The sequence below is a fragment of the Hyaena hyaena genome, unplaced genomic scaffold (genome assembly GCF_003009895.1).
Source record: "Hyaena hyaena isolate Hyena2069 unplaced genomic scaffold, ASM300989v1 scaffold_479, whole genome shotgun sequence".
Classification (NCBI taxonomy): Eukaryota; Metazoa; Chordata; class Mammalia; order Carnivora; family Hyaenidae; genus Hyaena; species Hyaena hyaena.
In genome coordinates this window covers 557,413-581,374 of record NW_024081107.1, presented here as the reverse complement: position 1 = coordinate 581,374, position 23,962 = coordinate 557,413, and the positions used below count along the sequence as shown (strand labels likewise).

The following is a 23,962-nucleotide window of genomic DNA, read 5'->3' as shown; positions in this document are numbered from 1 at the left end:
ATCATGCTTTGTGCTATCCCTCTGTACTCTCTCTGACCTCTCCTTTCCCTGTTGAACCTTGCATAACACCCTTGGGAACCACTAATCTGTTATCCATCTGTATAGTTTTACATACATGGAATTATAAAATTTCTGTCATTTGTATACCTTTTGTCAAGGTATACAAGATTTAAGATTAAAGATTTAAGATGTTGTATCAGTATATTTCTTTTGCTGATTAGTATTCCTTGATAGGGAAGTATCACAGTTTAACTTTTCACCTATTTAGGAACATTTTTATTTCCAGTTTGGGGCTATTAAAATAAAGCTGTTAAGAACAGTCATTTGTAAGTTTTTGTGTGGATGTTTAATTTTTTTAGAATAAATGCCTAGGAGTGACAATGCTGGCTGTATTCTGGAGGTACATTTAATTCTTTAAGAAATTATCAAACTATTTGAGAGTTACTGTATTTTATTTTTTAATTTTTTACATGTTCTTTATTTTTGGGGGGAGGGAGGAAGGGAGGGAGAGAAAGGGAGAGGCAGGGAGAGGAAGAGGGAGACAAAGAATCTGAAACAGGCTTCAGGCTCCTAGCTGTCAGCACAGAGCCCAACGCAGGGCTTGAACTCAGGAACAGTGAGATTGTGACCTGAGCTGAAGTCGAATGTTCAACCAACTGAGCTACCCAGGCGCCTGTGTCCCACAGACAATGTATGAGAGAGCTGGTTTCACTGCATACTTTCTAGATTTTGGTATTGGCAATGTGTTATTTAACTTTTCTAAAGGTAGATAGACACATTTTATTATGCCTCCAGTTGGTGTTTCCTGAATATCTAGTGCTACTAACATCTTTTGATGTACTTGTCATTCATATGTCTTCTTCAGTGAAATGTCTCTACATCTTTTGACCATTTTCTAATTGTGTATATAAGGTGGTGGTTTGCTGTTGAGATTTTAGAGTTCTTTAGCAATCACAGATAGTAGTTTTTTGTTGAATATATGGTTTGCAAATCTTTTCCTTCAATTGGTAGCTTTTCTCTATATCCTTTTCACAGGTGCTTTGCAAGATAAAAAATTTTAAGATCAAACTCCCGACTTTTTTCTTTTTTGATCTCATGATTAAAAACTCTACTCCAAGGTTTTTGTCTTGGGCTTTCTCCTGAGTTAAGATTTTTATAATCATAAGTTTTATATTTAAATATATGGTTAATTTTGAGATAATTTTTGCATAAACTATGAGGTTTAGATTGAGGATGGTGTTTTTGCTCATAAATATCCAGCTGTTCTAGCGTCAAGTGTTAAAGTCTATCCTCCACTGAGTTGCTTTGCATCCTTAGTAAAAAAATGAGTTGTATGGGTCTTTAACTGGATTCTCTATTCTGTTTCATTAATCGTTGTTTCATTCTATCTACTGATATCACAGTCTTGACTATAAAATAAGTCTTGAAAAAGTATGTACAATTGGAGATGGTTGGCATTTTTGTGTCTCAAGATTTCCAGTTCATGGTACACATTTGCATGTATTAATACTTCGATTATTCTCATCACTGTATGGTGGGCGTTTAAGTCTCTCACAAAAACTGTGGGTTTGTCTTCTTTTCCTTACAGTAACATCCGGTTTTGCCTCCCAATGCTTTGCAGCTCTGCATTTGGTTCATGCTCATTTTGGATTGTTATGTCTTCCTGGTGGATTTATTTTTATGTCCCTATACAGTTTGTACCTTAGTTTTTATTGTTTGTTTTTCTTTTTTGGTTGGTTTTTGTTGTTTGGGTTTTTTTGTTTTTTTGCTCTAATGTCTACATTGTCAGATATTAGTTTAGCTATTACTCTGTTCTTCTGGTTGTTTGTATAGTATATCTTGTTCCATTTATTTACTATTAGCATGCCTATATCATTGCATTTGAATTGAATTCCTAAGCATATAGTTAGGTCATGGTGTTGTTTTTTTGTTTTTTTGTTTTTTTTTTAAATTTATTTCTAGGAGAGAGAGAGAGAGAGACAGCGTGAGCAGGGGAGGGTCAGAGAGAGAGGGAGACACAGACTCTGAAACAGGCTCCAGGCTCCCAGCTGGCAGTCAGCACGGAGCCCGACGCGGGGCTCGAACCCACGAACCGCGAGATCATGACCCAAGCGAAAGTCGGATGCTTAACCGACTAAGCCACCCAGGCGCCCCGGTCATGGTGTTTTTTATCCCTTCTGTTAAGGTTTTTTTATTTGCTAAACTTACTTTAAGTTTATGTACTTTGAGAGAAAGCACACACAAGCAGGGGAGGGGCAGTGAGAGAGGGAAAGAGCACAATCCCAAGCAGGCTCTGTGTTGTCAGTGCAGAGCCCAACACAGGGATCATTCCCACAAACTGTGAGGTTGTGACCTGAGCTGAAATCAAGACTCAGATGCTTAACCAACTGAGCAAAATAGGTGCCCTGTTTATTTGATAAATTTAGATCATTTACACTTAATGCAAGTAGTATTTTGTAAATGTTTATTTTTGAGAGAGGGAGACAGGGGACCTAAAGTGGGCTCTGTGCTGACAGCAAGAGACCTTGATGTATGGCTTGAACTGACAAACTGAGATCATGACCTGAGCCAAAGTCAGACACTCAACTGACTGAGCCACCCAGGCACCCCTAATGCAATTATTGATAAGGCTTAAATGTGCCATTTTATTCTTAGTCTTCTGTTTGTTTTCTTTGGGTTCATTCTCTAACTTGTCTGCATTTCTATAGGTTATGTGTAAATTTTAAATTTGAGTGTATCTCTTTGTATAGCTTTTTTAGTGGCTACTCTAGGTATTAAATTATGTTTAAGTATTTTATTGCTTTCTTAAAAAATTGCCACAAGCGGAAACACAAATTTTTTTCTTAAAATTCTGAAAGTGAAGAAAGGTCTGTTAAAGATTGACTGGAATAAAGCCAAGGTATCAGTACAGCCGTATTCCCTTCTGGAGGCTTAGCGAAGAATCTGTTTCAGTTTTCCAGCTTTTAGATGTAAATGTTCTGTGAGCTAAAAAAATGTATGTCTACTTTCAAAACCAGCAACTCTGTATTGAGCTTTTTAGTACCGCATCACTCTGACTTCACTCTGCTACCTACCTCTTCAATATTAAGGATCCTTCTGATTACACTGAACCCACCAGATAACCCTGGATAATATTCCAATATTATAGTCAGTTCATTAAAGTTGCAGATAGAATTAAGTTTGCTAATTTCTTTTTTCCATGTTAAATAAAATATTAAGGTTCCAAGAATTATAACATGGTTGTCTCTGGGGGCCATTAATTTGCCTATTACATATTACATATACAAAACTGATCAAGTCTCCTGTTGTATACATTTTCCTGGTTCAAGTCCAGTGCAAAAACCTTCTATAACACTGTATCCTTATCCCCTCACATTTAAAGTAAAATTGTCTTAAATGTTTCCTCTGTATACTTTAATAACCAAATCAGATAGTGTTAAAATTTTTATTTCAACCATCAAACATAATGCAGAAAACTCCAGAGGACAAGGAAACCATATTATATAAATACATAGTTTTGCTTTTAACATTCATTCTCCTTTCCAGATGTTTCAAGATTCTTTTGTCATTTCCTTTCTGCTCAGAAAATTTTCTTTAGACATCCATTTAAAATAAGATGGCTGGTTATAAAGTCTCATGGTTTTCCTTCATCTGAGAATGTCCTGATTTCCACTTAATTCCTGAAGATATATTTGCACTGAACATGGAATCTGGGGTTGATCATTTTCTTCTCTAAACATTTGAAAAGTGTTATGCTGTCTCTTTCTGCCTCTATGGTTTCTGTTAAGAAATCCATTCTCATTCAGACTTCTTCCCTATGGATCATGTACCATTTGTCTTAGTGCTTTTAACATTTTTTTCTTTGCTCTTGGTTTTCAGGAGTTTGTGATGTATCTTGAAATGAATTTTTGATTTTTGTCCTGTTCATGATTTACTCAGCTTATTCTGCAGATTTGTGTTTTAATTTTTGCCCAACTTAGAGAATTTTTTAGTCATTTTTTTTTTAACAAATACATTTTCAGCTCTGTAACAGTCTGAATGTTGGTGCCTTCTCAAAATTAAAATATTGAAGCTCTAACTCCCAATGTGATTGTATCTGAAAGTGGGACCTCTGAGAGTTACTTAGGTTTAGCTGAGGTCTTGAGGGGTAGGGTCCAATGGTGAGATCAGAGTTCTTTTCAGAATAGGAAAAAGCCCACAGCTCACTGTCATGGGACGGTACAGTGAGAAAGTGGACCTCTGCAAGCCAGTAAAAGAGCCCTTATCAAGAATCAAATTTGATAGCAAGTTGATCCTGGGCTTTCCACTCTACAGGACTCTGAGAATGTCTGTTGTTTAAGCTACTCAGTCTATAGTATTTTGTTACAGCAATTTGAGTAGCCTCAGAATCCTATTCCTCTTCCTCTTGTTTTCTGGAACTCCAATGAGATGCATATTATCTTTATATATATATTATATATATACATACATATGTATACATAATTACATATATATATATGTATATATAAGCAAACATTCCTCTTCCTCTTGTTTTCTGGAACTCCAATGAGATGCATATTATCTTTATATATATATTATATATATACATACATATGTATACATAATTACATATATATATATGTATATATAAGCAAACATTCCTCTTCCTCTTGTTTTCTGGAACTCCAATGAGATGCATATTATCTTTATATATATATTATATATATACATATATATGTATACATAATTACATATATATATTATATATAAGCAAACATATATAATTACATATATATATATTATATATAAGCAAACTTATACTAGCCTCAGAAAATGTACATTTCTTTCTGCTTGCATTCTGTGTGTTCAATTTACTTTTATATTTAGGTAATACCAATGATAGACAAATTTATTTCATACAGACTTGATAAAGCTTTAAAAAATCATCTGATATTCTCTTTTGGGGAAGATTTTCCTAATGATTAAAGTTCCTTAGTAATAGTCTTAGTTTTCTATATTTTTGTATAAATATTAGTAATAGCTTTTAGAAATTTCATACTAAAATAATGTTTTTGGAAAATTACCTTCTGGTTTTAGCATTAATTGACTTGAAGATGTTTATAGCATACCTGTAAATTTTTAAAAGTTTCCACTGAATCTTCAGTTACATCCTTTTTACATAATGATACTGTTCCTATGTACCTTCCCTCTTCTTAACCAGTCTTGGTAAAGAATTATACTTTGATTTAATGCTTTAAATAAGTGTTCTTTATTTCATAGCTTTTTTGAGTATACTTCATAATTTGACATGAGTTTCAGGTGTACAACATAGTGATTAAAAAACTCCATATGCTATGGTCCTCACAAGAATAGCTATGATAAGTCACCATACAATGCTATGAAAACATCATTGAATATATTCCGTATGCCACACCTTTTATCCCCATAACTTACTCATTCCATGACTGGAAGAATCATTTATCTCCTACTCCCCTTCAGTCAGATTACCTATCCCCTCACCTTTCTCCTCTCTGGCAACCATCAGTTTGCTCTCGGTATTATAGGTCTGATTCTGCTTTCTGTTTGTTTTTTTAGATTCTACATAAGATGAAATCATGTTTCTCTTTCTCAGTCTAACTCATTCCACTTAGCCTTCTGCCCTCTAGGTCCACCTATGTTGTCACAAATGACAATATCTCATCCTATTTTGTGGCTGAGTAATATTCCTGTGTGTGTGTGTGTGAACATCTTTGTGCATTCACGTATCTATGGACACTTTCAGTTGTCCGTATTATTGTAAATAATACTACAGTAAACCTAAGGATGCATACATCTTTTCATTTTCTTGGGATAAACCCTGAGAGGTGGAATTACTAAATCATATGGTACTTTAAATTTTTTGAGGAACTTCCCTACTGTTTTCCCAGCAGCTGTACCAGTTTCCATTTCCATCAACAGTACTCAAGGATTCCTTTTTCTTGACATCTTCACCAATGCTTGTTATTTCTTGTCTCTTTGATCGTAGTATAAAATACACACCTAGAGTAATGGAACAGAATAGGGAGCTCGGAAGTAAACCCGTGCTTACATGGTCAGTTTATGGCTAAGGAAGCAAGAATGTATAATTGGAAAAAGGTAGTCTCTTCAAAAAAAGGTGTTGGGAAAACTGGACAGCTGCATGCAAAATAATCAAACTGGACCACTTGCTTACACCATACACAAAAATTAACTCAAAATGGATTAAAGACCTAAATGTGAGACCCGAAACCATAAAACTCCTAGAAGAGAACGCTGGCAGTAATTTTGTTGACATCAGCCATAGTAGCATTTTTTTAAAGATCTGTCACTTAAGACAGAGGAAACCAAAGGAAATAGAAACTATTGGGACTACATCACAATAAAAAGCTTTTGCACAGCAAAGGAAACCATCAACAAAACACAAACATAACCTACTAAAAGGGAGAGGATATTTGCAAATTATATACCTGCTAAGGGTTAATATCCATAATGTATAAAGAATTCCTATAATCCTGGGTACCTGCATGGTTCAGTCAGTTAAGCATCCAACTTCTGCTCAGCTTTGTGAGTTCCAGCTCTGTGTTGGGCTCTCTGCTGTCAGCACAGAGCTTGCTTCAGATACTCTGTGTCCTCCCGCCCTGCCTTCTGCACCTCCTCTGCTGGCTTGTTCACTCTCTCAAAAATATTAAATTCCTGCAATTCAACACCAAAAGAATTCCAATTAAAAATGGGTAGAGGGCCTGAAAGACCTTTCTCCAAAGAAAGGCATATAGATGGCCAACAACACGTGAAAGGATACTTAACATCACTCAGGATCAAGAAAATGTAAATCAAAACCACAATGAAATATCATTTTATACTTCTATATATTTTTCAGAAAATAATTTTACATAATTATTTTGCATCTTTATTATCCTGATTTTTCTTCTGTGATTGTTTTTAGTTTCTTGAGTTGAATTTTTATTTTGTCTATTTTAATTTTTAAATTACGTTTAAAACACTTAAGGATGTCAACCTCCTATCAAAACAGATCTCAGAAGTTCATGTGTGTATGTGTAGATGTATGTTTAGTATTAGTTTAGTTATAAATATTTCATAATTGCTACTGTCTGTGTTCTTCCTACCCATATCACATTAGGGAATGTTTATATTTCCATAGTTAGTTGTTGTTGGTGGTGATGGTTTTAAATTGCCAACTCACTGTTGATTTCTTATTTAATTGCTCTTGATGGTGCCACTCTTATGGAATATATTGAGGTTTCTTTTGTGGTCAGGTGCATCATCAATCTTTAGCAGTATTCATTGTGAAAACAGCAAACATATTTTAGTTTGATGTGAATTCTGAACCCACAGTTGGTATAGGCCCAAGGTTTCTTTAATAATGAGTAAATTGTTTCCATTTATGTTTTTGGGTAGATGGGAAATTTCTTCATTGTTTCAACATTCTCCTAGTTTTTATCTCATGTATTTATATTCTAAGTGTTGACATTATGTTAACTAAGTGTTTTATTCAGGTAGCTCTAAAAGTTTTAGCTTTGGGGCGCCTGGGTGGCCCAGCTGGTTAAGCATCTGACTTAGGCTTAGGTCATGATCTCATGGTTTGTGGTTTCAAGCTCCACGTAGGCTCTGTGCTGACAACTCAGAGCCTGGAGCCTACTTCGGATTCTGTTTATCCCTGCCTCTCTGTCCCTCCCCTGCTTGTGCTCTGTCTCTCAAAAATAAAGAAACATTAAAAAAATTTTAAATAATAAAATAAAAGCTTGAGTTAATTGTGCACAGAATAGGCTGTGTGGGCTTACCACTACAGTTCTATAGTTCTATGAAGAATGGTGATACTTACCTTTATTTTCAAGTATTGTTTCTCTAGTCCCTAGCACAGTGCCTAGCATTTAGGGGTCACTGGATCATCATTTGCTGAATGAATAAATTGTTCCAATGTCCCTGAGAGCTATTTTGGTCTTTGTCATTCACTATTAGTTTTGAGTTGCTACTTCATTTGTGGGGATTTGGGGATTACGTTTGTTTTTGTTTTAAGCTTAGGTTTTAAAGTTTTGTAAATAAAATTGTGAGTATAGTTGACACATGGTGTTAGATTTTTTTCAAGTATACAATATATTTAACATTACTATATAGTTGTGGTACCTGGCTGGCTTAGTTGGTGAAGTATGTGACTGTTGATCTCAGGATCGTGAGTGCAAGCTTCATTTTGGGTGTAGAGATTACTTTTAAAAAATTGTTAAATTGCATCTGTGCGTGTGTGTAGAATTGTGGTATAGGTGGGCCAGAGAGCAGAATCTTCCCATATCATCCTTTTCTGCTTTATTGTCCAGAGGACTGGATTAGATCCTTAAAATCAAAGAAAATTCTGATCATGTCACATGTCAGTCTCTTGCTTGAAAACAAACTATTATTCTACATTACACTTTGAGTATAATTTAGATTGCTTAGTGGAATAGATCAAGATTTTTAAGCAATAAATCATACCCATCTATGCTTTATTTCTTATAATTCTTTACTATCATAGTCCCACATTTCAGTTCCTAATGCCCCATACTCCCTAAAGCTTCAAAGTCCTTGCAAAAATTTTCCCTTCTAAGAATGCCTTCATTCAACTGACAAACACCCATTCATAAATCCTTATCCCCATGAATTGTTTACAAACCCAATGTCCTCTCTGGCTAGAGTTAGATCTTTTCTCCTTGCTCCGATATCAACATGTTCATACATTTCATATATCCTTACATATTGTGTTGTCATTGTGACTCAGTTTTTCAGGTTACGCCCCCCCTGCCCAAAACTGAACAGAAAAGTGTATGAGATATGAACGTGAATCTCTCACCCAGCATCCACTCTATTATATCCAGAATTGTACCCGAAATGAGAGCCAGACAAAGGATTTCCTCTGGTGTGGCAAGATCTAATGAATATTGATAGCCTCACAAGACAGTTGCCAAGATTCAATAAAAGAGCAGATAAAGTGCTCTGCAGAATATCTAGCACATAGTAAGTACTCTGTAAAGGATAATGGCAACTCAGCAATCCCCTAATTACAACATACATTTTTCTCTGGACTGTTCAGCTCTCATCTCATGACTTTCAGGCATGGTATACATGTTTCAAAAGTCCTATGTATTTTGATATGCTGGCAAATAAAGCAAACTTATTTCCAAAGTGGATACTGAACAATGTTATCACTAGTGGGAGATTTACACGATCCTTGAAGGGTCTGAGGGCAAAGAAGGACGTTAGAACAAAGAAGTTTAGGGAAATTGCTAAGCTAGATAGGCCTCCAGAACTCAGATTCCTTATGCATTTTGAAATCTTAAGTTCAAATTTTCTTTAAAAAGTGTCTTGGGGCTCCTGGGTAGCTCAGTCAGCTAAGCATCCGACTTCAGCTTAGGTCATGATCTCACAGTTTGTGGGTTTGACCCCCGCATAGGGATCTGTGCTGACAGCTAGCTCAGAGCCTGAAGCCTGCTTTGCATTCTGTGTCTCCCTCTCTCTCTGGCCCTCCCCTGCTCACGCTGCCTCTCTCTTTTTCAGAAATAAATAAAACATGTTAAAATTTTTTAAAAAAAATTAAAAGTGTCTTATAACAAGGATAAAATACCAAGAGAGAAAACATGATTTTTACTTTTACTTTAAATCATGAAGTAATTATAAATATCTCAGATTTAGGTGGTAGGTACTAATATTTTTGGTGATAACTGGTGAGGAAATATAACACTGAAAATGAATTACACCTAGAGAAACAAAATCCTAGAATTTAGAGCTAGAAGCTTTACCTATACGCTGACCAAACTCTTTTATTTCACTTATGTATGAAGGAAAAGTGAGTGCTCAGAAGGTCGTATGTTGACTTAAATCACATTTAAATTTCCTTCTCAAGCATGCTCACATGAGAAACACTGATGGGTTTTTCATACTCAGGAGACGCACTTAAATTACAGATTTTCCTATAAGCTTTAGCTTTTAGTTTTTTAGGTTCCTTTGCAGCATGGTTGAGTAAAATAGTGATACTCACCTAGTAAATATTTTATAAGCTAAATTTTTTTAAAACAACAAGTTTGTGGAGTATTGAGACATTAAACAATGTACAGTCACTGGAGCCCCATTATAATCTTATTTATAGAGGAGTTTTCGCTATAAAGTAGGTGGATGCATTGTGGTCTTAAATTAACATTAAGTCACTGAAGTGCAAAATGACTTTATTGTGCCATGATAACACTGTTGAGATAAGGAGCATTGGGAACAACCTTATAAGGAGTATCCAGCATGTAACAACAGAATTTGTTTGTTACAGTTTTTCTTTGTTGTGTAATTACAGAGGTTTAATCAGACAAAGCAAAAACATCAACATGTGTAACAAAAGGCAATGTGTCAGGGTACAAAGCCATTCTGAGAGTGTGTGTGTGTGTGTGTGTGTGTGTGTGTGTATACGCAGGTGTGCGTTTACTGATACAAATATGTAACAGGTATAATGAATATGTAATTATACATATGTATATGTAATATATACCTATATTATACAAGTATTTATGTACATACACCATAAACATTTCCTATATTTTTATATAGTAATTTAAATGTGTTTATTTTAAGGGTCATAAATTATTGAATCAAGGTCATAAAACATAATTTTCAACCCATATGTCTATACTTATCATATATCATTTTCTGTAAATAATGGTGCAGATCTTTACACTTGATTTTTTTCTTTATGACTTAAAGTTATGTTAGTTTCCTAGGGCTGAATTAACAAAGTACCATACACCGAGTGACTTAGGATGATGGAAATCTATTGTCTCACAGTCTGGAGGCTAGATATATGAGACCAAGGTATGCTGACAGGGCAATGCTTCCTGGGAAAATTCTAGGGAAGGGTCTGTCCAGGCCTCTGTCCTAGCATCTGCTATATAGTTCCTTGGCTTGTGGCAGCAGAGCTGTGATCTTCAGATGGTGTTTTTCTTGTGTGTGCACCTGTCTCCAAATGTCTCCTTTTTTTTTTCTATTTTTTTTAAAGTTTGTTTACTTTTGAGAGAGACAGACTATGAGCTGGGGAGGGGCAGAGAGACAAGGAGACAAAGAATCTGAAACAGGCTCCAGGTTCTGAGCTGTCAGCACAGAGCCAGATGTGGGATTTGAACCTACAAACAGTGAGATCATGACCTGAGCTGCAGTCAGACACTTAACTGACTGAGCCACCCAGGTGCTCTCAAATGTCTCCTTATAAAGACACTGTGGGTTAGGACCTTAACATATTAAATTGAGGGTGTGTAATCCATAACAAAAATAATTTCTTAAGCATCAACTTAAAAAAAGTTTTCTTCAAAACAGAGCCTACTTGCTAGACATGACTAAAATTTTTCTGAAAATTCTATTAGTTTTCACTATCATCAACCATGTATCAGTATTAGATTAATGACATCAACAGTGTTTGGTATTATTTTAATATGATTAAAATATTCTGATCATGAGAAATTTTTATAATCTGAGACCATTTTAATAAGTTGATCATTGTTCATGTATTCTAATTTGTGAATCATCTAGTCACATTGTTGACCAATTTAGGGGTGTATTAGGCTCAACATTTTAGAGAGCTCTGAGTTCTTTATGTACTAAACATTAACATACATGTTTTTAGTAAACATATTTCATTTTCTTTTTGGTTTTATTTTTTAAAATATTCATTTTGAGAGAGAGCATGCAAGCATGAGCCAGGAGGGGCAGAGATAGAGGTAGAGAGAATACAAAGCAGGCTCCACACTGAGCATGGAGCCCCATGTGGGGCTTGATCTCAAGAACCGTGAGATCATGAATGGAGCCAAAAACAAGAGTCAATTGGATGCTTAACTGACTGAGCCACCCCAAATCCCCTCTTTTTGTTTTTATATACAAAAATACTAAACAAGCATAACAAAACCTCTAACTATAAATGTATCTTCTTATTCCATAGGGTTAATAAATATTCTATTTCTACTTGTTTTTCCATATATTTAATTATTTAATACATTTTGAACTTCATGGACTATGTGTGAGATACGGATATAAAAATATTTCAGATGTTTGACCTATGTTCTAAGCATCATTTATTGACCAGTATGTCTCTTTGTCTTTGATAACAACCCATCCTTCCTTATTTGTTGAATTGTTAAGTATAAGGTTTTGTTACTTAGCTAATTTTGTTGAACTACTACTTCTATTTTGCCAGGACAATGATGCTTTAGTTTGTATAGATTTTTAATATTCTGATATATTTTCCTCCTAATTCTCCTTTTAAAAAGTCTTACATATTTTGACTTATTTACCCAGTTTTACTTGAAAAAAATTTTTTGAGAGGTGAGTGCTTGCACACACGTGCCAATGAGTGGGGATGGGGCACAGGGAAAGAGAATTTTAAACAGGCTCCACCCTCCTTGAGTGGAAATCAAGAGTGAAAGACTTAACCAAGTCAGTCAGGCACCTCTGTACTTGAAATATTAATCCTATAACAACTTGTTAGGATTTTAACTTATATCTTGTAAGTCTTTTATAAAGTAATTCATCTTCCCTATCAAGGAAGATAAAATAAATTTTATTTGGTGTTTTAGATACTTCCATAATTTGTTGTAGCTTTTTTAAGGTTGTTCACTCAATGTTTAGCAAAGATTTATTGGTGTCTACTACATTTCAGAATGCAGTAGAAATTAGAAGGTTGAAAATAGATAAAATTAAGGAGCTTGTATCTATTAGGACTGCAGATAAGGAAACTGACAAAAGATGGTGGTTAGCCAGGAGGAATGCAGTGTGCAGTGCTCAGTCATACAAGCCATGGATCCCTGACAGGTTACAAGTTGCCAGGAGAGAGCGTTACACTTTAAGTGAGTTTAGGAGGCTGACAGACAGCTAGATGAAGGGGAGCACTTGTCTTAAGGGAAGAAAACTGAAAATGCAAAGGCATACAGATTTAGAAGAGCATGACCTAAAGATGAAATGATGTGAACTTCACTGTGGCCTAACTGTAGTATGTGAATGAGGGCTCATTAGTCTGCAGTAGATATAGACCTGTTTTCTCTTGTGTGGGCATTGGGTAACATAGGTGGGTTTAAAGAGGGAAGGGAAGTGGTGTGATTTTATCCGTATTTAGAAAGATTTCAAAGCGGACATTGTAGCAGGTAGACAAGAAAGGAGTAGGGGTGAACGAAAAAGGTTTGTTGGTAATTAATAAAAATATGTACTCGATGAAGGAATGAATAATGAATGAAAAAGTTGAAATAGATTTAGCAGCTGAAAAATAATTAATGACTTTAATATTACCTTGACTCAGTGGAACGGTTGATTTAGAAGCCAGTTATTAATAGGAGACAGTGTTAAAGTCATGAATATTTGAAATCAGATCTGTTATTATTTATCAAGCTAGTTACTGGGGGTTTGTAGAAAATAACTTAATATTTTTATTTGTGTTGCTTATATGTTCACCTTGCTACCTGTTATATTTAACCCTAATAGTTTTCCAGGTGATTTGTCTTTTGAGTTTAAAATTACAATGCCTGAAAGTACCGACTTGGTTTCCTGCCTCCTAACATTTGTATTGTTTAATTTTGCTTAAATTGGTCTGCTTAAATATATTGATCAGAATTTCAAGAAATCTATTAAAATGATGGTTGTGGGCATATTTATTTTTCTTTCAGTGATAATGGGTATGACCTAATATTTCACACTTAAGTTTATGTCTCTGGAAATGTTTTTTTCCAACACATTAAACTCAAGTAAGATTCATTCCAATCTGATTTGATACATGGTTAAAAAATGAGAGGGTTTTGAAATTTTATCGAAGAACTTTTTGATACTTACTGAAATGTAGATGTATATTGTCTGATGAGTTGATATCTCATATTAAATTGGTTATTCTATGATTTTAAACTATGCTTGTGATGATTTCCATGGATACAATATATTCTTATTTAATACTGAATTTTGGATATTGTATGCAGTATGTTAAAATATTCATGGCTATCCATAAGGTTGGTTTTTTACTACTTGTGCTTTTATCTTGTTTTAGATTCAAAGATACACTTCTTAGGGTTGTGAAATATGGAAACTATTGCACACAAATAGTTACAGTAATTAAGCCATAGCTAATGAGTCAAGAAAACAAATACATTGCAGATTTTTATCAATAAAAGTTGTCATTGAGCTACATGACCCAGATAAATCTTTATATTGCTGGAGCTAATCCATAAAAATGAAAGGTTTTGATTACATGAACCCCAAGGTCATTCTAGGTCTAGATTTCTGCCAACTTGTGTTCATAGAGAAGTTCTTCCAGCTCATTCATGTTAATGAGCAAAAATTAATAAGTTTAAGAGCAGTATTAACCTGTAAGATAGAAATGGATGATGCCATCATGACCCTGGCAGATTCAGACTTGAGTTAAAAATGAATATAGTCCATTGCTGATCTACTTGGGCCCAAGAGCATTGAAACTGAGAAATGTTGACCCTGTGATGTTTCTTAAATGGCACTGGAGAACTGGGGACAAGCTACCCCTTTCTCTCTCTCTTGTTCAATTTACCTGAAACACGGGACTTAAAGGGCAGCAGATCAGGGGTCCTGAGTTTGTGTCCCACTTCTGCCATTGACTAGCTTTGTGATCTTAATCATGTCATTTAACTGCTTTGGACACCAGTTCTCTTATTTGCAAAGTGGAGTATATTTGATTATTCTGTTAACCCTTGAGCTCTATGACCAGCCATAAATAAATAATCCCTTACTAAAACATATTTAATTTATGTAGTCACCTGAGGTTTACTTCCACATATTTTGATCTCACTTGATTGTCCGAACACTATTTGGAGGCCAATAGGCAAAATAGTCATGACTCTTTGCAGAGTTGGGTCTAGACTCGAGACTCGAGAGAATTTGGTAGTTTGCCCAGTGTGCTTAGTAACTGGCAGAGCCCCAGCTGGAGCTTAAGACTTCTGATTCTTCAACTGTGTTCTTTTCTCTGTGTGACACATTGTCTTTAAATCCCGTAATCACTCTTCAATACTTTTCAAGCATCCTGGCACATTTTTCAGATCTTTAAGAGGACAAACTATCCTTTTTCCCTTGGGGTTCAGCCTTGAAATTCTGTTTATGATTTTAAGCATTGTAAAATAGTAACACTTTGTTCATGTATATGTTTAAATGATCTCTTAACGTACTCTCTAACATTTATTCCTTCTTTTCCTGATTCTCTTTCAGATAGCAGTTCTGTGGATGAAAAGGTTTTAAATCATACTTTTTCTTCTCTCCTGAGGGATCTTGTCTTTTGTACATGTTTGTTTGTGACATATTAGACCTATTTTGGTTTCTCTGTTTTAGTTGTGAAATGTGCATGTTACCCAGCTTTCCATCTTTTGGTTGTCCTTTAAGTCCGCCCCCAATATGTTGCATTTCTGAAGAGGTTACACCTTGCCAGCTGCGCTTACTTAGCTTATACTTGCCAACTTAGGGGTCTGCTACGGTCAAACTCAGCATCTGTTCTTAAGTCTGGCTAATCATGATCTCTCTAACAGATTCATGTTTACTGCACATAGCAAGTTTTAAGGGCAAATAGTATTGGGAATATATGTTTTCCTGGACTGTGCCAGTGCTTTTGTTTAAATGCTAACAGCTAATTTCAAAACCTCCACTCACAAAAACATATTAGCTTTGACTTGGAGCTGACCCTGCTTAGCATCTGTCATATTAGGTGTTAAATGTCTAGTGCAGTTGATGCGTGTCCCAAATTAACATATATGGAGCTATAGTATGCTAAATGTTTGCTTTTCTTTTGTTTCGTTCTTGTTTTTCATTTAAGGCTCGAATAGTCAGTGGCAATGATTTGGATGCTGCTAAAGTCTCTGGACTCCAGGCGATTGGTGGGTGAGTACATTCATAATCTTTTTAATTCTTTCCATTTATCAGTGGCACTTGGCTGTGCTCTTGCCGTATGCATTTTGAATGCAGAATGTTGCATGATGGTGTAATTACCTATCTTTACTGTTTTCTTCATTAAAAGACAGCTTCTTTAGTTTTTTAAAAAAATAACGTATAGAGGTATATACATATATGTAGTTATGTTTACATCTGTCTATATATAAAGGTCAAAATGGATTAGCTATTAATGTTACCATTCTATACAGAAATATGAACACATAATGTTAAATAAGTTCACAATAATAGAATTAATACTATCTTTTGATCTGCTTTTTTGCAACTTAGGAAATATCTTTCTTTGCCAATAGGTAGATCAATGTTTTTCTTTATTACTTTTTATAGTTATTTCATGGTTGGATGAAAATATTTAATTTTATCACAAATTAATGTATGAATTATAATTTGCATGTAAAATCATAAAAAACACAAAGGATCTTCTTGAATGCTCATGATTACACATTGGTATCAGTTTGGCATGTATGTTCACAGGCTTTTTTCTAATGCTTGCATACATGTTTATGTTTTTATAGAATAATTCTGTACTGTGTATCTCCGTATATTCAGCATAAACTAAGCCACTCTACATACAATAAATGCTGATTTAGTAACAAAATAGTAGCAACTAGTGTTAGAATTATTTCCTGTATAATGACTGATCTGATCCTTGAGGTGGCCCAGTGAGGTAAGTACTAGTTTGACCTTCATACAAATTAGGAAACTGTTGTATGAAATAGTTGTAAAAACCCTTTGCCTCCATACAGCTACTAAGTGGCAAATTGAGTATCCAAACCCAGCTAGTCTAGTTGTAGAGTCTGTGATCTTACTCAGTAGGCTATTTTGCCTCTGTAATATCGCTTCCTGTCTTTTTTTTTTTTTTTTCCTTTTTCTCTTTTCCATTTAACAGCATGCCTTGGAAAACTTTTCACTTTATTATTTCTAAGTGATGAAAATATTTCAAAACATTTATAGAACATTCATTCATCTTCTGTTAATGGATTTTCAAGAATATTTCTAGGTGCCAGTATTGCAAATGATACTATAGCAAATACATTAGATTTTTAAAGTGAAGTTTTTGACCAAAGCTTATGTACAGTATAGACCTATTGAAAGATAGATGAGTTTTAAAAGTTTTGACCTTTGAACATAAGTGTATACAATAGGGGTACCTGCGTGGCTCAGTTAGTTAGGTGTCCTACTCTTCATTTCAGCTCAGGTCATGATCCCAGGGTTGTGCAATTAATTGAGCCCTGTCAGGCTCTGTGCTGACAGTGTGGAGCCTGCTTGGGATTGTCTGCCTCCATCTCTCTCTGCCCCTTCCTTGCAGTCTCCCTCTCCTTCCCTCTCTTTCTCTTTTTCTCTAAAATAATAGTAAAGAATACACTCTTTGAAACTCTTCTGTTAAATACATTCACATGTTATTTACCTTAAATTAAACATGTAAAATTTTAAATATGGAGCTCCTGAAAAATAAAATATACCATATATAGTTGGATTTTTTTCAAAAGTCTAATTTCTGTCACCTAACAAGTCACATCTTAATTACTTAATTGTATGTCTATAAACTCTTAACTGTTCTTTAAATTGTGAAGAACTACTCCCATCTCTGTTACAGTGTCACAGTGGTTTAAATGAATTAGGAAAACCAGCTGTAATGAAAGATCACTATGAATTATTCATAGAAAATTTAAGCAAAAATGGATGAATCTGTCTCCCCTTCCCCACACATACTATTTAAGTTGACAAGATAGTGATAACTTGACAAAATAAAAGTTTATCTTAGAAAATAATTGAGTAGAGCTCCAATTTGATTACGAAAACATGTATGTCATGATCTTGGAGACTTACCTGACTATTTGATCTCAGATTTCCTCTAAATCCTCCCTGCTTGTGGCATCCAATACTCGATAACCACTTGATTTCCTAACTTGTTGCTAAATATGTAGTTTTATCAATGTCAAAGCAAGTTAATCTAAACACATTTTCTAAGTGGAAGGTGTGTAAATGCACAGATGATCTTAGCATTTTGAACAGATCTTTTCCATTTAATTTTTCCAGAAACTTCTTGTCAAAGACTTTGCATAGGATTTTAGTAATATGATGCTATGGGAAAAGGGTGATAATTTTCAGTAATTAAGAGAATTTGTCATTATCTGACTATTTCCTCTTGAAGAACCCAAAGTGTACATTGAAGTATAGCCTTCAATTACAACCTTTTATAGGATTTACTTATTTTACTTATTCTATAAATATATTAAGAAACGTTTATCTGTATACTGAAGCATTAATTATACATTCATTAACATGAATTAATATAATTCTTCTAAGTATTACAACTTTGATTGTCTTGGAAAACAGACGAGAGCTGACTTTGAGAATGGAGTCCATGCTTCTTCATGATAATTCTCTCTCCATCTTCTACTTTCAACATTTGCACTAGGTTAGAGCTAAGCCACATTGATCATTCCCTCCCCTTCTCAAGTAAATGAAGGAATGGCCTATACACTGAAACCAGTTAATTGTTAACAATGCTGCTCTGATTTCTGCTCACCTGTCTATATATCTCATGTAAATATTCCTAGAAAAGACATGGCAAACTCCACTCCATTTTACCTATCTAATTCAAAATAAATGTAAATAGGCTCTGGGTAAAGAGAAGAGAGAGGGAAAACTCTAGAAAAAAAAATGCATGTTTCAGTGATAATACTAAATTTAACAGTTTACTGCTCCCAGTGATTTTTTTTTTTTACTAATAGTTTATTGTGAAATTAGTTTCCACATAACATCCAGTGCTCATCCCCACAAGTTCCCAGTGAGTTTTTTAAAATAATTTGGTAACTTTTTTCATAAATGTACATTAAGAGTAATAATAGAAGCACACACCAAGTCTTAGAAGTACAAAAGGTTTTAGAGGGAGAAATATCTCTCAGAAAAAGTGGAGAGACAGAAGTAGATGAAAAAAGCCTTTGGACCATGACATATGTCTGACTTCTGTGAGAGGAAATGGGGAAGGAAGAACTGGCCATCAAAAGCCTTAAACTGACTGATGAGGCTATAAGAAATTGCCAGATCAATGGGGGGGGGTGTCCTAGATAAAAGATACAGTTAGAAGAGTCCAACATTGTGCATATGTGACCACCTTTATTATCTCCACCATGATCAGTCATTGGTTTGGATCAGGTTGTTGAGTGTTGCCTTGGGATGAATACTTTAGTGAATTCTGGAAGTGTGATGTCTGAAGGCTGTCATCCAACTACACTTTTCTCAGAATATTTACCCTGAGGGATTATAAGTGACACATGCCCATGGCCAGCCAGCTTTTGAGAAGTCAAATTAATGAAACTACTTTAATAAATGATAGGGAATGAAGTCAGTTACCTTTTCCAAGTATTCATCATTGGTTGCAAGATGAGGAGCATTGCAAAGCTTTTATATATAGTCTTTTTAGTCTTAAGGTACTAACCTGTCTGCAGAAGAATCCATAAAACTGGTGAGAATAAGGGGAATGATAGTTCGTGAGAGGATATTCTGATCTTCTTGGTTCATTTCCTTCTGTAATCATCCAAATTTTCTGCAGGATAGCTCTCATGGAACTAAGTTCCTCAAAACTAAGTTATGATTCTGAACCAGGCTATAGCTAATTTACCTAACTCCAGGAATTTGGTGATGCCTTTGCAACCACTACCAGAATTATTGAACCTTGCAGAAAGTAGTTGATCTTGAGAGAGGTGAGAAAGAGACTGTGAAATTGAGGACACAAAGAGATAGCCAAATAGAAAAATAGAAACTTCCATTTTGACCTCACTCTCAAAGAGGTACAATAAGAGAAAAGGTGTGTGTGTGTGTGTCTGTGTGTGTGTGTGTGTGTATGTGTGTGTGTACACATGTACAAGTATAAAAATACTTGCTGAGATTTTCCAGGTAGTCTACTTACTGCCATGAATGAATAATGTGAATGTGAGCCAGCAATTACCAGCCAAAGTTGTGAATAATTTCTTTGTTTTTAAATTTACCTTGATTAAAATAGTGATTTTTGTTATTGTTATAAAATCTGACATGAGTTAGGTTTTACAATATGTGGATATAGCTGGCTTAATATACTCTTGATATTTGTCAAACTTCTGACAGTGCTTTTGTATTTCTCCCTAAAGTTGAAGAGGCAATATACTGTGCTTAAGACCTATTTCCCACTCCTAGTCTTGACCTTCATGTTTGGCCAGTGGCTATAATTATTTAAGATGGAGGCTAAGGTTGTTCTTAATCTCTAGAGGCTCTTAATTCATCTTTTCAGCAGTCTCCTTGGGTGGCTGAGAATTTTTTATTTATTTTTTCCGCATCTAGTCCATGAATGAAATTTATCCTTATTTCAGTTAACTCACTTACCTTTCAAGGAAAGGCCCACGAATTCTCCTAAGCCTAGAAAATGGCTCTTTCTATTTCTATATTCCCTTCCTTGGGTCAGTGGTTCATGCTACACAAATATCCTTGCATGCTCTGAACCAAGTGTGCCAAGCATTAAAAAAATGACAGCCCCCATGTACGATAGGTTCAATCACAGTAGCAAGTTACTCTTCACAGATTTTCCTCCAGAGAAATAGGCACAGAATGAGTTCACTATAGATTTAGGCAAAAATAAATTTGGATTAGAGGTTATTAATTATTATAAGAGTTATCAGATGAAGACAGGTCTGCATTCTTAATTCATCATTGAATAGCAATTCAAATCATCATGCTCATAATTTCTACAACTTATTTTTATTCATATTGGCATTAACCTAGTTTTAATCCTCAATGCCTTTTACCTAGGTGAATACAAACTGATCTTCCTTCATTAATTCCTCTACATTAAGTTCAATCTATACACTGTTACAGATTAATCTCCTTAAAGATTTATCACAGTCCTTTCTACTTAAATGTGTTTAATGGCCCCTTATTTCTGCAATGTAAAGTATATATCTTTCTACATGGCTTTGAATATCTTGTTTGTATTTTTTCTTGATTTCTATTTCTCATTATAATAAGGAATTCTTAATTTCCTTTTTCTGTTGCCATTTGGGTCATTTCTATGGTACATGTGAATTTAAGTTTCATAAATTAACAAAATATGTATCTTTCAACCTGATTTTAAAATCTTTAAACACATAGAGTTGGTCTTTTTCACTTACATTTTTATCCCTAAAGCTTATGATAATGCCTTGCCCATATGAGGACCTCAGTCATAAATTAATCTTGTTTTAGATTGACAGTTTCTTAGATAGGTTGGTTAGAATTCTTTGATAAAAGATCCCAGGTCTCTGGCATTTTAGGAAAAGAATGAAATCTGAAACAATCATGGATGCATGATGAGACATATATGAAAAGTACTGGGAGTATTAAAAACAGCTGGATCTGCCCCCCACGACCTGTCCCCCAAACTCCATGTTACTAAATCCCTACAGGAAAAATTAAATCAAGGGTCTTTTCTCACACTAGATTTAAACCCAATTGATCAAAAGGCCACTTTGCTTTTGGTCTTGAATCCTTGTTTCTCTACGTGGGAGAAACTTGTGAAGGCTGTGTTGAATGAATTCATAAAAATATTATTCTAATACTGCTTAGATATAAATTATACCCTTTTATTCTTCCATCTGAAAATACTTTAGAACACCCTAGATATAAATACAGTGTGTTAAAAATTTCCTTTAATCAGTTCTATTGCCTCAAGAAGGAGACCTTTGTAATTAATGATGGAATGTCCCTTTTCACTTGCTCTTTATAAAAGTAATAAAAGGAGTTATCTTGCTTAATCCATTAAAGGTTGATAAAACCTGGGATCTCTTAGCTAATATCAGATGCAGTCAAGCCACAGAGTAGTTAAATCAGCCAAAAAAGAAACTTCTGTGAGGCTAGGCAAAGTCCCACCCCTATCATAGACTGTTGATGGAAGGAGGCCCACTAGACCTCAGCACTCTGCCTATAGTCCTCCTGCAGACTCATTATATCTTACATACAAAAGTTTGGCCTAGACCAAGAACCTCTTAATTGGGAAACCTGGTAGCAGAAGGCTACCAACTTTGGAAAACCCATGTATGAAGAATGACTGCCAAGCAGCCATTGACTTCCTATGCCATCTTCTCAGTCTGCTTCTCACCTCAAAATTGCTCATCTAATTTTGGCCTACTACCAGCAATCATTTCTCTAGTTTAGGGTCAGCTGCATGCTTGCATGAATGCTTCCTGGAAATGGTTCAGGAAGCATCTTCTCTATTTATCTCTTCTCCATTTAGAAAATCGTGGGGTCACTAGAGTATATTTTGACAGCAGCCACGGAAACCAGCTGTTAGGCTGACTCTTCGACTGTGTGGACCTAAAGACCCCAGGACCGTAACAATGGACTGTTTGGGAACCATGGAAAATACTCTTGGGCATGGGATCTATGAATCTGCAATTTAAATCAGTCTTACACACTTTATAGTGTTTGTGGAGTGGATTACAAACCATTTTCTTTAGGCATATTTTTTTCCTACATGTAGCAAAGAATTAGTAGTAATCAAAGAATTAAGAAAATGAAGCTATTTTTTAAAAAAAGAAAATGAAGCTGCTGAGCTCAAGCAACTAATAGCTATTTTTATTAACTATTCAGGTGATTTTATTTTTTTCTTCATAGTTTATTGTGAAATTGATTTCCATATAACACCCAGTGCTCTCCAAACAAGTGCCTTCCTATATACCCATCACCCCCCTTTCCTTCTCCCCCACCCCAATCAGCCCTCAGTTTGTTCTCCATATTCAAGAGGCTCTCATGGTTTACCTCCCTCCCTCTCCCCAACTATTTTCCCCCTTCTTCTCCCCCATGGTCCTCCGTTAAGTTTCTCCTAATCCACCTATACATGCAAACATATGGTATCTGTCTGTCTCTGCCTGACTTATTTCGCTCAGCATAACACCCTCCAGTTCCATCCATGTTGCTATAAATGGCCAGATTTCATTCTTTGTAATGTAGTATTCCATTGTATAGATAAACCACATCTTCTTGATCCATTCATCAGTTGATGGACACTTAGGCTCTGTCCATGATTTGGCTATTGTTGAGAGTGCTGCTATGAACATTGGGGTACATGTGCCTCTATGCATCAGCACTCCTGTATCCCTTGGGTAAATTCCAAGCAGTGCTTTTGCTGGGTCTAGGAGAGTTCTATGGTTAATTTGTTGAGAAACCTCCACGCTGTTTTCCAGAGGGGCTGCACCAGTTTACATTCCCACCAACAGTGGAGGAGCGTGCCGGTTTCTCCACATCCTCGCCAGCATCTAGAGTCTTCTGATTTGCTCATTTTAGCCACTCTGACTGGCGTGAGGTGTTATCTCAGTGTGGTTTTGATTTTTATTTCCCTGATGATGAGGGACACTGAGCATCATTTCATGTGTCTGTTGGCCATCTGGATGTCCTCTTTAGAGAAGTGTCTGTTAATGTCTCCTGCCTATTTCTTCACTGGATTATTTGTTTTTTGGATGTGGAGTTTGGTGAGTTCCTTATAGATTTTGGATACTAGCCCTTTATCTGATATGTCATTTGCAACTATCTTTTCCCATTCCGTCATTTTTATTGATTTATTTATTAGTTTCATTGATTCCTTTGCCATACAGAAGCTTTTTATGTAGATGAGGTCCCAATAGTTCATTTTTGCTCTTGATTCCCTTGCCTTTGGGGATGTATCAAGTATGAAATTGCTGCGATTGAGGGCAAGGAGGTTGTTTCCTGCTTTCTTCTCTAGGGTTTTAATGGTTTCCTATCTCATGGTCAGGTCATTTATCCATTTTGAGTTTATTTTGGTGTATGGTGTGAGAAAGTGATCCAGTTTCATTCTTCTGCATATTGCTGTCCAGTTCTCCCAGCACCATCTGTTAAAGAGGCTGTCTTTTTTCCATTGGATATTCTTTCCTGCTTTGTCAAAGATTAGTTGGCCATACATTTATGGGTCCATTTCTTTTTTTTTTTTTTTAATGTTTTTTTTTTTTTTAATGTTTTATTTCTAGGAGAGAGAGAGAGA

The 23,962-nt window shown here is 35.2% G+C and overlaps 1 protein-coding gene across 2 annotated transcripts in view; it reads left to right on the top strand.

The window, feature by feature from the left end:
* UNC13C (unc-13 homolog C) overlaps positions 1-23,962 on the top strand; it is a 564,606-nt gene that overhangs the window by 86,787 nt on the left and 453,857 nt on the right. For both annotated transcript variants that reach the window (XM_039254229.1, XM_039254228.1), the window contains exons 2-3: positions 15,223-15,245; positions 15,821-15,885. In XM_039254229.1, the coding sequence (XP_039110160.1) occupies positions 15,223-15,245; positions 15,821-15,885 (88 nt within the window). The remainder of the gene's footprint in view (positions 1-15,222; positions 15,246-15,820; positions 15,886-23,962) is intronic.